Source organism: Lineus longissimus, chromosome 13 (genome assembly GCF_910592395.1).
Source record: "Lineus longissimus chromosome 13, tnLinLong1.2, whole genome shotgun sequence".
Classification (NCBI taxonomy): Eukaryota; Metazoa; Nemertea; class Pilidiophora; order Heteronemertea; family Lineidae; genus Lineus; species Lineus longissimus.
Window position 1 is genome coordinate 12,043,625 of NC_088320.1, and position 14,451 is coordinate 12,058,075.

At 44.4% G+C, this 14,451-nt stretch overlaps 1 protein-coding gene across 1 annotated transcript; it reads left to right on the forward strand.

The window, feature by feature from the left end:
• The first annotated feature begins 1,834 nt into the window (after positions 1-1,834).
• Positions 1,835-12,584, forward strand: LOC135497684 (uncharacterized). Its single transcript, XM_064787516.1, has 3 exons — positions 1,835-5,732; positions 6,196-6,675; positions 12,451-12,584. The coding sequence occupies exons 1-3, from the start codon at positions 1,835-1,837 to the stop codon at positions 12,582-12,584; spliced, it is 4,512 nt and encodes a 1,503-aa protein (XP_064643586.1).
• Positions 12,585-14,451: the final 1,867 nt, after the last annotated feature.

Here is a 14,451-nt window from a genome sequence, read left to right on the forward strand (position 1 = left end):
GAGGAACTGAGCACGACATCTGCAAAAGCAGAAAAGCGAAAGGACGGAGAACTGGGGTGGGTGGGTGGGCAAAGCAAACGTCTCAAGAAAGCTAACGACGCTATTTCTAATGTATGAACTAGGCCTATCAATTAGACGAGTGCATGTTTTTAACTCTCAAGTACATATTTGGAGAGGTTTTGAAAAATATTTGCTGTGGCAAGTCTACCGATATAAAGAAATTATTTGATGAAAAAATTAATTTCGAATTTCGCTAATTGGGTAATAGGAGGCGTGTTTTGAGTTTTTCTGCCAGTTGGCTGAAAAGAGTGGAAATATCAAAGTCTGTCTAATTTGTCGATTATCAAAACATTTCCGTGGTCAACTACCAGTTTATTTTTCACCATTTACTTGCCCGACTCTCCGAAATAACATAATCTAAATTTCAGATTCACAACCCCACGCAGTATTTGATGCGTCGCGGTCAAACATTGACAATTTAACTGCTTAAAGGCTTAAAAATCAATTGTGGTCTTGCCTCCTCGAACGGGACAGCTGGGGAGCAGCCATTCTCCTCTCCTCTCGGGGCAAAAGGCTGAATGAGGCCGAACAAAAGGATTTCGCACACTCGTCGATGAAGTCACGTGGGGTGTGATAGAGTATTGGGAGGAACTGAGCACGACATTCCTTCAATTTCGAATGCGCCAGGCAAAATCTCGCTCATTCCTATTCCAACACTCCCACCACTCCCAAAACTCCTATAACTTCTCCAACGCGTGAAAGAAAATTATACAAGGCGGATATATCTTATACAGAGATACTTTTATTCCTTTGAACCAAGAGTACATGTATATACGTGACATACGGCTACAGAAACGGGAGTTAACATGATGTAAACGCAAAACGTATTATTACCGAAATCACTTTAGTGAGAATGATGATAGAAGCTAGAACTTGATGAAGAGTTTTGGTTTAGGGGCCTGCGATTACCGTGATATAGAAGTCCTCGTTGTGAACATGTATGCATGCATATCATTGAATTAATGAACTAATGTAATTGAATGAGCGCTTACAATCGTATTTTGTGCTGAATCAGATTTGCGTGAAAATTATATAGCGCTGGCGGAAAGGCATTAAAGGATGCATACTGCTTGAACTCTCTTTCCAGCCTGAGTGGTGCACTTGAGGAGCTAGCCAAACTACGGGCAACGGCGATAGCTCGCTTCAACGAGCCTTCCCTAGTGTAATAAGCATAAGATTTTCTTGTCGACCAACCCACGTGCCTCATCGTGTCGGTGGCGATCGTGTCGGTGGCGTTACTTTCACGAGGGTGTAGAGGTTGCTGCGCATCATAAAAGTGCTAGAGTGATAGAGCAACCCGCTCTTATGCTGTGAGGGGTCTCACCCTGGTATATGCCGAGGGTACGTAGGTAATGGACCAGGCGATGATACATAGTAGTGTATGATACGGGTTTATTTAAGACGGTACCATTTTCCGATACCACTCTAAAGAGATAACCTAACGAGAGATCCACCGCCCATGAACGAGCCCAGCTTACATAACGGTCAAGACCCGCAATCGGGCAGGTAGCAACATTGGAACAGCGTGTAACCGTGAAAGTGTTGTTGGGAACAGATTATAGTCGCCGCCAATAGCTGGTCTATTGGAGTTATTGAATGTCTTTTAGAAACATGTATTTCTGAATTATGTAACTATATCACATGTTCATTCTGACTCGAGTCTAGTAATAAATCAGTTGAAGTTTTACATAGAACTGGGTGGTCGTTATTCCCTTAGAACCTGGGCATCCCCGACATTTGGTGCCGTGACCAGGTCCAGGACTCTCTCTCGAAGATGGCAACGCACACTAGAATTCGCAAGTCAAGAGGCGCGTACCGCGGACAAATCTCGAAGTCCATCACGAAAGCCGAAACGATCACCAGTATAGAATTAACAGAAGACCATCTAGATCAACTCACAGCAGTCGAACAACATATAACTAAGGCATTCGAGCAAGTTAAGAAGTTAGATGCTGAGCTGCTTGAAATTACTAAGGACGACGACGTAGCAGAGGTAATCGTAGAGGCTGACGACCATAACGCTGAAGTTGAGGAATACCTCCTGAAACTCAAAAGACATATTGAGAGACAAACACACAAAAAAAAGCCAACGCCCACTCCCGCAGTTGTACCACCGAAGGCGAAGACCGTCCGACTTCCTAAACTAAGCCTGGCGTCATTCGATGGGGATTTACTCAAGTGGCAGAGCTTTTATGACAGTTTCGCAGCATCGGTGCATAGTTACCCAGACTTAGACGGTTTCCATAAATTCCAGTACCTAAATGCTCAGCTTACAGGAGAAGCATCTCGTGTTATTCAAGGACTAGCATTAACTAATGCAAACTATGCACACGCCCTGGAACTATTACGAAACCGTTACGGACAACCGCATAAACTTTCTAGTGCATACATGAAAGCTTTATGGGACCTCCCTAAGCCAAGTGGTGAATTCACTGGATTACGTCACTTCTATGACACTCTTGAAATTCTTATTCGTGGATTAGATACCCTGGGAAAGTCAGAGAATACCTACGGTGACCTGTTAGTACCTATCGTCCTTGAGAAGCTTCCAGGATCTATTCGACAACAATTGGCAAGAACCCACGGTAGTAGTGATTGGAAGTTGAAAGACTTACGAAAGAATCTTTTGAAAGAAATCGAAGCTATTGAAGAAGGAAATGTGACCAGTTACACAACTCCCAGTGCTATCTCGTCTTCAACTGCAGCTTTCCATACGGATACTAAACCGTTTCATAAGACATGCGCATTCTGTAAGGACGCTTCACATTATTCGGTGAATTGCAAGACAGTAATAGATCATGACAAACGTCAACAAATCGTAAATCGAGATCGTCTTTGCTTTAACTGCCTTGGCAATCACAAAATAAAGGACTGTAAGTCGAAACGAACATGTCGCCACTGTAGTCGGAAACATCACACGTCCCTCTGTAGGTCAACCAATACGGGATCCGAAACATTAATGACGCAATCAACTACGTGTACGGATAACGAAGTTAAAGCCTGTCGAAATACGACGCAAGTTCACGCTAAGTCGGTGTCAGCAGGTGACGTCAATGTTGGCGGTTTGTCGAAGTCGGGAACAGTTTTACTGAAAACAGCCATTGCTGAAATCTCTTCTGGATCAAATACTTATACAGCGACGATACTTTTCGACGAAGGCGCAACACGATCGTTTATAACGAAGGATTTCGCACGAAAGTTGGATATCACGACGGAGGGATCGCAGAAAATTCAACTTGCTGCATTCGGTGGCAAACCTTCTCATGTCAAATCCTACGATAAGGTGTCATTCGCAGTGCATACGATCACCGGTGGAAAGATGGATATTTCAGCACTTGTAGTTCCAAAAATTTCCGCTCCCATCAAAAACTTCGTTAATGCTTCACTCTTGGATTTACCTCACCTACGGGAATTACCTTTCGCTCATCCAGTTTCCAATGTGGATTCGTTCGAGATATCGGTTCTCATCGGGGCCGATTTCTATTGGGATTTCGTGATGGATCACGTAATACGAGGCCCTGGACCCACTGCAGTGCAGTCCAAGCTCGGTTACTTACTCTCTGGCCCGATATACAAGGAATCTCATGAATCGAACACTACGATACTACACATAGCTACTAATATTCTCGATGAGAAAACCAAACTTCAGGAATATTGGGATTTAGAAACGATAGGTATCAAAGATGACCCATCTGACCTATGCAAGTCAATGGATTTTGAGTCATACTGTGAAACGCATTTACGGTTTGAGGACAACGGCTACATTGCAAGACTTCCGTGGAAAGCAGAATATCCACCCTTGCCAACGAATTATGACGTGTGCGTGCGACGTACACGAAATATGATTCGAAAGCTATCACCCGACTTACGCAAGATGTACAATGACATTATCCAGGATCAAACCAGACGTGACTTCATTGAAGAAGTTCCCATAGATGATGTAGCCTGTGGTCACTATCTCCCACATAGGCCAGTCAAGAAAGATTCAGCTACAACTCCAATAAGAATAGTATACGACTGTAGCTGTAAAGTTGGTGAAGGAGCCAGCCTTAATGACTGTTTAGAGACTGGACCGCCACTTCAGAACGATCTTGCTGCAATCCTTGTTAGATTTCGCCTACATCACTACGCTCTAGCAACTGACATTGAAAAGGCGTTTCTGAACGTTGGGCTTGACGCAGAGGATCGGAAGTTTACAAAATTTCTGTGGTTGACGGATAGTAACGACCCAAACAGTGCCTTCAAGGTGTACCAGTTTAAAGTGGTGCTTTTCGGAGCAGTGTGCTCACCTTTTATTCTAAACGCCACTGTCAGGTCACACTTAGACAAACACGAATCCCCAGTTGCAGCCGATATGAAGGACAATATCTATGTTGACAATGTAGCGAGTGGAGCTGAAAGCACACATGACACTGTGAAATACTACCAGGAATCCAGAAAGGTAATGAAATCTGGTGGATTCAATCTCCGAGCATGGTCGTCCAATTGCCCTGAACTTCGGAAATTGGCTGAAGCAGACAACGTTTACAACCCAGATCGAATTGCTAATGTGCTTGGACTAGACTGGGATACTGAACAGGACATTCTGCGATATTCAAAGCGGAAAATTGAACCTTCAATAGACAATCTGGTGACAAAACGTGAAGTTGTTCAAGTTACAAGCAGTATCTATGATCCACCTGGACTTCTGTCTCCAGTACATGTTATGGCTAAGATATTTATACAAGAGCTATGGACACACAAGTTAGATTGGGACGAACCGCTGCCGGACGAGCTTAACCATACTTGGAGAAGGTTGAGTCAGGAGCTGTCAACCGTGACACAATCATGTGCCATTGATCGCAAATACTTCGATTGTCAAAACACTAGCAACGATTTGTATGAGCTTCATGTATTTGCAGACGCGAGCCCAAAGGCCTACGGGGCTGTTGCATATTTGAAATGTGGCGGATGCACTTCACTTGTGATGGCAAAAACTCGGGTTGCGCCGATCAAACCCATCTCGCTGCCTAGATTAGAGCTAATGGCCGCTTTAATCGGATCACGTTTACTGAACTATCTTCACAGAGACCTCAAACAACTGATCAACATTGAACATGCATTCCTTTGGTCGGACAGTCAGATAGTTCTACACTGGATACACAGTGAGAAAAAGCTGCCTTTATTCGTTGAGAACCGTGTAAGAGAAATACGTGCTTGCCAAGTCATAACCAGATTCAAATACTGTCCCACAAAGGATAACCCTGTCGATATTCTTACTCGGGGAATGAATGCATCAGATCTTCAAAACGCCATACTCTGGTGGAACGGTCCACACTGGCTTAGAACTTCTGAGTGGCCACAATGCGAGCTATTCGATGGTAAATCGCATACAATGGATACTGACAACGCTGATCATGATCCGGTCGTCATTGTAACCAACGCAGTCGGTGAACCTGATGTAGACATGCGCATCACCAACGTAATCGACCCCGAACGTTACAGTTCGTATACGAAACTGTTGCGCATCAGTGCTCTCGTACTCAGATTTGTTGCAAATGCGAAAAAAAATCCCCAACTACAAAACGTTGGACCGCTCACGGCAGGTGAAATTCAAGACGCAGAAACAATGTGGATTAAACATGTTCAACGTCAGAGCTACGGAGATGAGATCAAGACGTTAATGTCAAAACGTAGGACAGCAGGTCCACTCGTGAAACAACTTCGGTTATTTCTTGACAACGATGGAATATTACGCGCAGGCGGACGATTGCATAACGCGCCTATTGACTACGGAACGAAATTTCCGATTCTGATTCCATCTAGACATCGATTCGCGGAACTTATCATTTGGAATGCACATACGAACGTTCTTTATTCAGGATTACAATCTACTATCACGCGTATTCGCCAGCGTTTCTGGATTACCAACATTAGACAGCGCGTAAAATCGTTGTTACGGCAGTGTGTCACTTGCAAGAGGGTTATGGGGAAACCATATAGGTCACCTATTCCACCACCATTACAAGCGTCGAGACTACTTAAGGCACCCCATTTACTGTGACTGGTGTAGATTTCAGTGGTGCTTTATTCATACGAAACGAACACTTCCGAGCAAAATGATTTCTGACAATGCGTCAACCTATCTCTCTGCAGCTGCAGAACTCAAGCAGTTGTTTGAATCTGAATCAGTTAAAACCTATTTAGCTAACCGCCGTGTTGAATGGTTGTTCATACCGAAACGGGCACCTTGGTACGGTGGTTTTTGGGAACGGTTGATTGGGTTGACAAAGACAGCCTTGAAAAAGGTGCTGGGCCGCCGTTTCTTAACGCTTGATGAGTTACAGACTGTCCTCACCGAGATTGAGGCCATACTCAATGACCGACCGATCACATACCTGTCCTCAGATACTGATGATTTACAACCGCTTACGCCATCGCATTTTTTACATGGTAGACCACTGTCTACTGTTCCTCATGAGTTGTACGATACTGATGAGTTGCGTGACCCAACGTTTGGCAGTCAGTCAGAATTGCAACGACGCGCTGTGTTGATGGCCAGTGTGCAAGCACAGTTTTGGAACCGGTGGTCACAAGCGTACCTAGCGGCTTTACGTGAAAGAGATCGCAATTGTGGTAAGGGCATTACGCAAAATCAGATTCAAGTTGGGGACATAGTGCTCATTCATGAAGACTGCGTACCACGTGTAAAGTTGCAACTTGCGCGTGTGTTGAGATTGAATCGCGGTAATGATGGTTTAGTGCGTTCTGTAGACATCAAAACAAGCCGTGGTCAGACAAACCGCCCGATAACCAAATTGTATCCTTTGGAAACCAACAATGGCGAGACAATATCGAGGCCTATTGAACATAACTCGCGTGTTCCTTTGTCAGACAATTCCGAGTGTGCAGCTGAGCACAGGCCTGTTAGACAAGCCGCCATTGAAGCGCGCCGACGCATTGCACTTATGTCCGATCCGTAAATGGATTTCATGCCTTTATTGAGCTGAACATTTTGAATACTGACCTGAGTGTTTTGATGACATGACATAATCTTAAACGGTCAACTGTTTCTAGTGTCAATATTTTGATTCATTTTATCTGTTGTTTACGCATTTCATCTTTGCTACATACTTCGATGGTTTTAATCATTCTTTCACATTTGGTTGCGTTTGAATCTAGTCACTCAATTCGATTTATTCAATGTTTGTATGTTTGAGAAAATCAAAAAAATAGTTTGCCATTTCATAACATCATTGTATTTTGATGTGCGTTTCACCCAATTATTAGTTTATGTTCCAGTCACTTCCCGCCCGGGAGTAATGTTGGGAACAGATTATAGTCGCCGCCAATAGCTGGTCTATTGGAGTTATTGAATGTCTTTTAGAAACATGTATTTCTGAATTATGTAACTATATCACATGTTCATTCTGACTCGAGTCTAGTAATAAATCAGTTGAAGTTTTACATAGAACTGGGTGGTCGTTATTCCCTTAGAACCTGGGCATCCCCGACAAGTGTTGCAAACGCCGGTAGCCCCCCCTAATCGCTTTTGTGAAGGAGTGCGATATCGCCACACCCGAGTTGTCTAAGTTGGCTTGCGACTCTGCCTAAATCACTGGCACGATCTCCCGCAAAGAATTGAAGTTTGAAATAAGCTTGATCTCTATGTAGAGCGAAACGTTGCCTTGGCGACAGGTTACTACGAGTTATTTGATCATCAATATAGGCGGCAATTTTGATAATTTTTGAGAGAAACATGGGCTTGGCCTGAGTGGGAACAACCTGAGCTCTTGCTTGCTCCCCTGCTATATGTTTTATGTACGATTTAACGAGCGGAGATGCCGCCGGGTTTCCCGCGCCTAGGATGTCACAATAGGAAGTACCTCTACCGCATTCTCTAAAGATGGCTTTATTCTTTGTTCCAACTCTGATGCAATAAAGCTTGCAAATTTAGCACAGGAGGGCGAATTTTGGAACGAGTCAGAAGGCGGGCGCTGAGAGTCAAATGCTTGCCCTTTAAAATTTCCCTTGAAATGCTTAAAAAATGGCTCTATATGTCCACTCCATTATGTAGCCAGTTGGCTGTACTGTTGCGACATAGGGTCGTCAGGGGGAAGAATTTCATCCAAAGAACTGGCATGCTCGTGCAACTGGCCGGCAACGAAATTATCTGGGTCTCTTAGCGCAATACTATTTACATCAAAGCTTAGCCGCCGGGAAAAAACGTCCTCAAATTTTGGGCAAAATTGGGCGGGGAGTTGGGCTTTCTGTCCCTTGAGGTTTACCCAGCTTGGCGAGAACCTTGCAGAGCGCGAAGCTGACACCGGATCAAATGGCATTTTAGTTCCCATGTTGGCACGTTATACGCTCTAAAGCGTTGATTCTGCAAAACAAATAGAGATTACATTTAGGAAGGACAGAAAGCTCTCAACCCCCCACCCACGTGAAAAAGATCACTAGGGAAGTTACCCCGGGTGGAAGTCAAGAGCTAAACAAGGGCGCTAATCCTTGTTATCTGACATGGGTTTAGGAACTCTAGGCTTTGTACTTACGAAACAAGGGACACAAATGCCGGCTTAGAAATTTTGCTCTTGCCCGCATGGCTTGGAATCGCCCGAAAATTCTAAAATTACGCAAGGGCGAACTGACAGCTCGTAGGGTGACTCTGACGTAAGCTTGCCCAATATATATGTGTGCACTGTCTGGCTTTGGCGATGTAAAATTGTAGAAAATTTTAGAGTTCGAATCAGACTAAAAAATAGTCGAGCGTGACTTCCCCTATATAGTCGCCTATCGGCGCGTTCAGAGAGGAACTGCAACGCCCGATTCATCTCTACTGTGCTCACTGGCGAGCCTACGCAAGACTCCCAAGGCGACAGTTATTTATATATCTCATATCTCTGGCTCGAGCACGCCCCCCAATGGTCTGCTACGATGCCGTCCCCCCTAGCCGAGCGAAGAAGCTCCCTAGGGTGACCCGAAGAAAGATAGATAAAGAGCCGTGTGAGATTCAGGCAAGCCTGAGAGGAAAGACACAAAATACTGTGGTCGAAAATCGGAGAAAAGCAAAATGGACAGGAGGGGAAGCCAGTCGACCGACCAAGGAGGCGACAAAAGGCTGAATGAGGCCGAACAAAAGGATTTCGCACACTCGTCGATGAAGTCACGTGGGGTGTAAAGCACTTTAGTATTGAACGAGACATGTCGCAGACGGTCAAAAAGGAACGTTCTTGTGAGATTTATTATGGACCGCTATCTATATCTTCTTCGAATATTTTTGTGAGTAGCTTGTTACTTTCTGATCACACGCTATATATTCCCATGGCAGTTAAACCTTTGGGTATTGTCCCCCCCCCCCCCATCATTGGGTACATGACGAGGTTGTACCTGCCAGGTACAAATTGTCAGGTTGAGTTGTCCCTATGGCCAGGTTTTGGCATCTCAACAGTGCAGTGAGCGGATAGAAGAGATGATGGAAAGGTTCGGATTTTGTCCAAGGTATTTCTTTGTGTTGTATCCAATTCCACGCAAGTAATGGTAGATATGGGGCACAAGGGGGTGAAGACTGTCTTGTCTCGCTTGTGGAGGTACCTGGCCCGATTTAGTCTGGTTGTGATTTCCTCATCTCTCTCCTCGCCGTCTTTCGGTTTGGTTGTGACTGTCTTATCTCTCTCACTGTGGTGGCAAGACGGTGGGGTGCCATGCCCAATTCGGCCTGGTTGTGATTTCCTCATCTCGAACCCAGGACCTTCCGATCACAAATCGGACCCTCTTTCACTGTACCACCGCGCTTCCCGCGTACCTCTCATTGGAAGTTTTACCTCTAGTGTCCCTGTGATATCAGCATGTTTTCGGAACTGGCCTCAGCGAAACCAAATTCTGAGACATCGTTAGAATGGAGTATTAAAACATAAAGTTGGCACAGCTGTGCCCAATACAACATTGTGTTTTGTATTTCCACCCGAAATACTATACAGAACTATGGCTGTGACCTAATCTCAGCACAGGCAGAGAGACGTGAATAACATTTCTGTTTGGAGAATGCTTAACCTCATGACAACCACATGACAGAGTCATTTTGTGTGGACATTGTATATAATGACGATTAACAAAGTCAGGCTGCAACTTGTCCATGTTTATGAATGTCCGCCAACAATAAAGGTATTCATCAGCACACAATCTGATAAAAACAATTACTAGGCCTATACTGATGATTATGTTTTTTTGACCCTGCCGAGTAATCTTTTAGGACTCAAAATAGTCCGTCAGTTTCCTGATATAATTCACTGAAGTGATACTGAATGGTTGGCTGTGATTATGATGTGATTTAATATCTTGCTGAAATGATGCGACATCGAGTAATAAGTTGTTATGTAGTCTTAGAAGACATTACCTATGGATCGGCAGCCACGGTAGCTTGACATGATCTTGTGAACACTGCTGGAACAGTCGCCATCAGTACCGGCCAGCATGTGTTGCGATTCCTTTCCCAGCTGTCAGGAATACACTTGCATGAGGATGAAACACTGCTGGTTTCTATTTCATTCCATGTTCCAAGAGGACATAAGAAAATGACCGATAGCCTGTTGTTTAATTTCTATCTTCGATGGTAATAAGTTCATTGAGATGGTAATCGACAGGACAGGTGGGCACATTCGCCGATAGCAGTTGTGATTCTGTCCCAATCAAAGGGAAAACACTTACATAAACACCGATAGGTTGTTACAATGTCCCTGTCTTAGCTTATGTTTTGCTTGTGTTTTACATAAGGACCGATGGGCTGTTACTACATGTGCGTCCCTGTCTTAGCTTACGCTATACATAATGACTGATTATGTCCCCATTTTTGGCTGCACTAAACATAAGGGCCGATATGTTGTTACTATGTCCGCATCTTAGGTTGCACTAAACATAAGGACCGATGTTGTTACTATGTCCCCATCTTAGGTTGCACTAAACATAAGGACCGTTAGGTTGTAACTGTGTCCCCGTCTTAGGTTGCACTAAACATAAGGACCGATAGGTTGTTACTATGTCCCCGTCTTAGCTTGCACTAAACATGAGGACCGATAAGTTGATACTGTGTCCCCATCTTAGGTTGCACTAAACATAAGGACCGATAGGTTGTGACTATGTCCCCATTTTAGATTGCACTAAACATAAGGACCGATAGGTTGTTACTGTGTCCCCGTCTTAGGTTGCACTAAACATAATGACCGATAAGTTGTGACTATGTCCCCATCTTAGGTTGCACTAAACATAAGGACCGATAGGTTGTGACCATGTCCCCATTTTAGGTTGCACTAAACATAAGGACCGATAGGTTGTTACTATGTCCCAATCTTAGCTTACATTATAAACAATGACCGATATGTTGTGACTATGTCCCCATCTTAGGTTGCACTAAACATAATGACCGATAGGTTGTGACTATGTCCCCATTTTAGATTGCACTAAACATAAGGACCGATAGGTTGTTACTGTGTCCCCGTCTTAGGTTGCACTAAACATAATGACCGATAGGTTGTGACTATGTACCCATCTTAGGTTGCACTAAACATAAGGACCGATAGGTTGTGACCATGTCCCCATTTTAGGTTGCACTAAACATAAGGACCGATAGGTTGTTACTATGTCCCAATTTTAGGTTGCACTAAACATAATAACCGATAGGTTGTGACTATGTCTCCATTTAAGGTTGCACTAAACATAAGGACCGATAGGTTGTTACTATGTCCCCCTCTTAGCTTACATTATACACAATGACCGATGTTGTGACTATGTCCCCATCTTAGCTCATGCTATACACAATTAACGATAAGTTGTACTTATGTTACTATGTCCACGTCTTAGGTCACGCTAAACATAAGGACGACTGATAGGTTGTGACAATGCCCCCGTCTTAGCTCATGCTATACACAATGACCGGTCGGTGTCTGAGAGGGTGCCATGGTCTCCTGTAAACGCCCAGTTTCTGGCTGGACACCTGTGACTTTCACCGTCGGAGCATCCAGTTTGTGGAATGCTCTGTCCTTCGAGGTACGTGAGGTGAAATCTCTTCTCATTTTAGGAGACAACTCAAGGCTGTGCTTTTCACCCGGGCATATTTGTCAATGATGTAAAGCGCATGTGAGCAAATCATTGTGGGTGGGAAAGTGACATAGAGCAGTCCCCCTCCCTCTCGCACGTGGTCCATAAATATATAATTGGTCGCAAGCCGATCCGAGTTGTACCCGGAGACAATGTTCCAATGCCTTAGTTGGGAAAGCCACGGCCGGAGTGGAATTGGTCCATGCTAGGTTTACTGGAAAGAAAAACGACACAACAACTGCGCGTTTTATTCGTTCAGCAACTGAACAATGGCTGATATTCTGAATAATATGTCCATGATGTCCGGACTGTCTGCAGATTATATGCCTAAGACATACAACGCTGACCAGCCAGAATCGCAGGAGAGCAACGTGAGCACCCCACCAATGAAAGGCTCGCCGATGAATATAAAAACACTGAAAGATGGAAGTAGTGGAAGGAGGGTGACTTGAACAAATTTGGAATACATTATGATGCAGGACCTGTCTCCCCTTATTCCATATTTCTCAAAGTCCAGAATGGTGGACATGCTCCGTCACTATTAGGGTCGAAGCGTTCAAGTTTTTTGCTTCAGTATGCCGAGCATGTAGAGAAACTGCAAGTGATTTTTGATGAAATATTCATTTTGAACCAGAATTCTTTTGAATTGCTGGAAGTTCGGTCACTCATGAATGGGTATCGTCGTACTCAGCTGACCGATGACAGTACCACTGGCAGCAGCATGACCATGACCAGTAGACCTACGTGTAGGCCTGCAGAGGAGCAGGACCTTGGGGCTGGCCCAGCATGCCAAGCAGCAAACGATGACGACGAAATGGCTGACCGTGAAGCTCAAGCTCAAGCTGCTGAGAAAGAGGCAGAATGTGCGGATCAGGATACCGGGAATGGTATGGAACTGGAAGCACTACTAGACTGTCCCGAGGAAGACAAGACATGCAAGAGGAACAAAGCAAAATTCATCGGCAGGAAAATTATGAATGAAATCGTCAGAGCCCAAAGAAGTGCAAACCACAGCCAGACTGAATATGTAGATATGGAGTTCAATGAGTCACGTAACTGACCCATTCTTTGATGGTCGCGTCTAGAATTAGACAAGAGTCTTGACTTGATGCCATCTACAGTAGGCCTATAGGCCTATACAATCATGAAAAACAGTGAGGACCAATACTCATGGTTTTCCCTGAGCCCACAATGATATTACTTTAAAGTATAAGGCTAGAAAAGAAAATCAAAATCGAATAAGAACCATTCAGGCATTCTTCATTAGCTCACCTCTTAGCAGAGGTGAGCTTATCCCATACCGTGGCGTCCGTCGTCCGTCGTCGTCGTCGTCGTCGTCGTCGTCGTCGTCGTCGTCCGTCGTCGTCCGTCGTCCGTTAGCAGGGCACGTTTCGTAACTGTTAAAGCTATTGAGTTGAAACTTGGTACACATGTACCCTTATGTAATGACACCTTGGAGACCAAGTTTCGGTCCGATTCGTTTCATGGTTTGGCCACCAGGGGGCCAAACGTTAAAAGTGAAAATATGCAATATCTCCCTTAATAGTAGTCGGGAAATTTTGAAAAAAATATGGTAGGTACTTCTAGCAAAGGTGCATCATATATTCTCCGGGTTTTTGAAGGTCACCTATATATTCACTACCGCTAAGCCGAATGCGACTGGCCACGGGTGGATAGCTGAACTCTCTCAGTTTCCATTGGCATTGAAATATCGCCCAGGCAAGCTCAATATCGATGCTGATACCCTGTCTCGTTTGCCTATGGACATGTCTAAGTACATGAAACAATGTACAGAAACTGTACATCAGAAGGATGTGTCCGCTACACTGGAAGCTATGCAGACCAGTAAGAAGCTGGGATCAGATTGGGCAACTGTAGCTGCAATTAACCCAGTTCTTTTAGCTGAGCACTCACAGTCAATCTCTGCAATGTCTCGTGATGACATTAGGACAAGTCAGGAGAAGGATTTAGTCGTCGGTCGGGTACTGAATCTCATGAAAGTCGGGAAATTGCCAACTTCCAAAGTTCGCCGTCAGGAAAGTCGCAGGGTTCAGGTTTTACTCAGGAGTTGGAATAAACTTGAGGTAGACAATCACGGTATTCTGTGGCGTAAGTGGATGTAAACAGTTGGTATTGCCGGAAAAGTTTCATTCTCTAGTTTACATATGCACAAGGAAATGGGTCATTTAGGAGCCGATCGAGTTGTGAATTCGGCTAGGGACAGATTTTATTGACCTAATATGCAATCAGACATTGAACACTTCATCGCTAAAAAGTGTAGTTGTCTGGTGAACAAGCGACCTCAGTTGCCACCGAGGG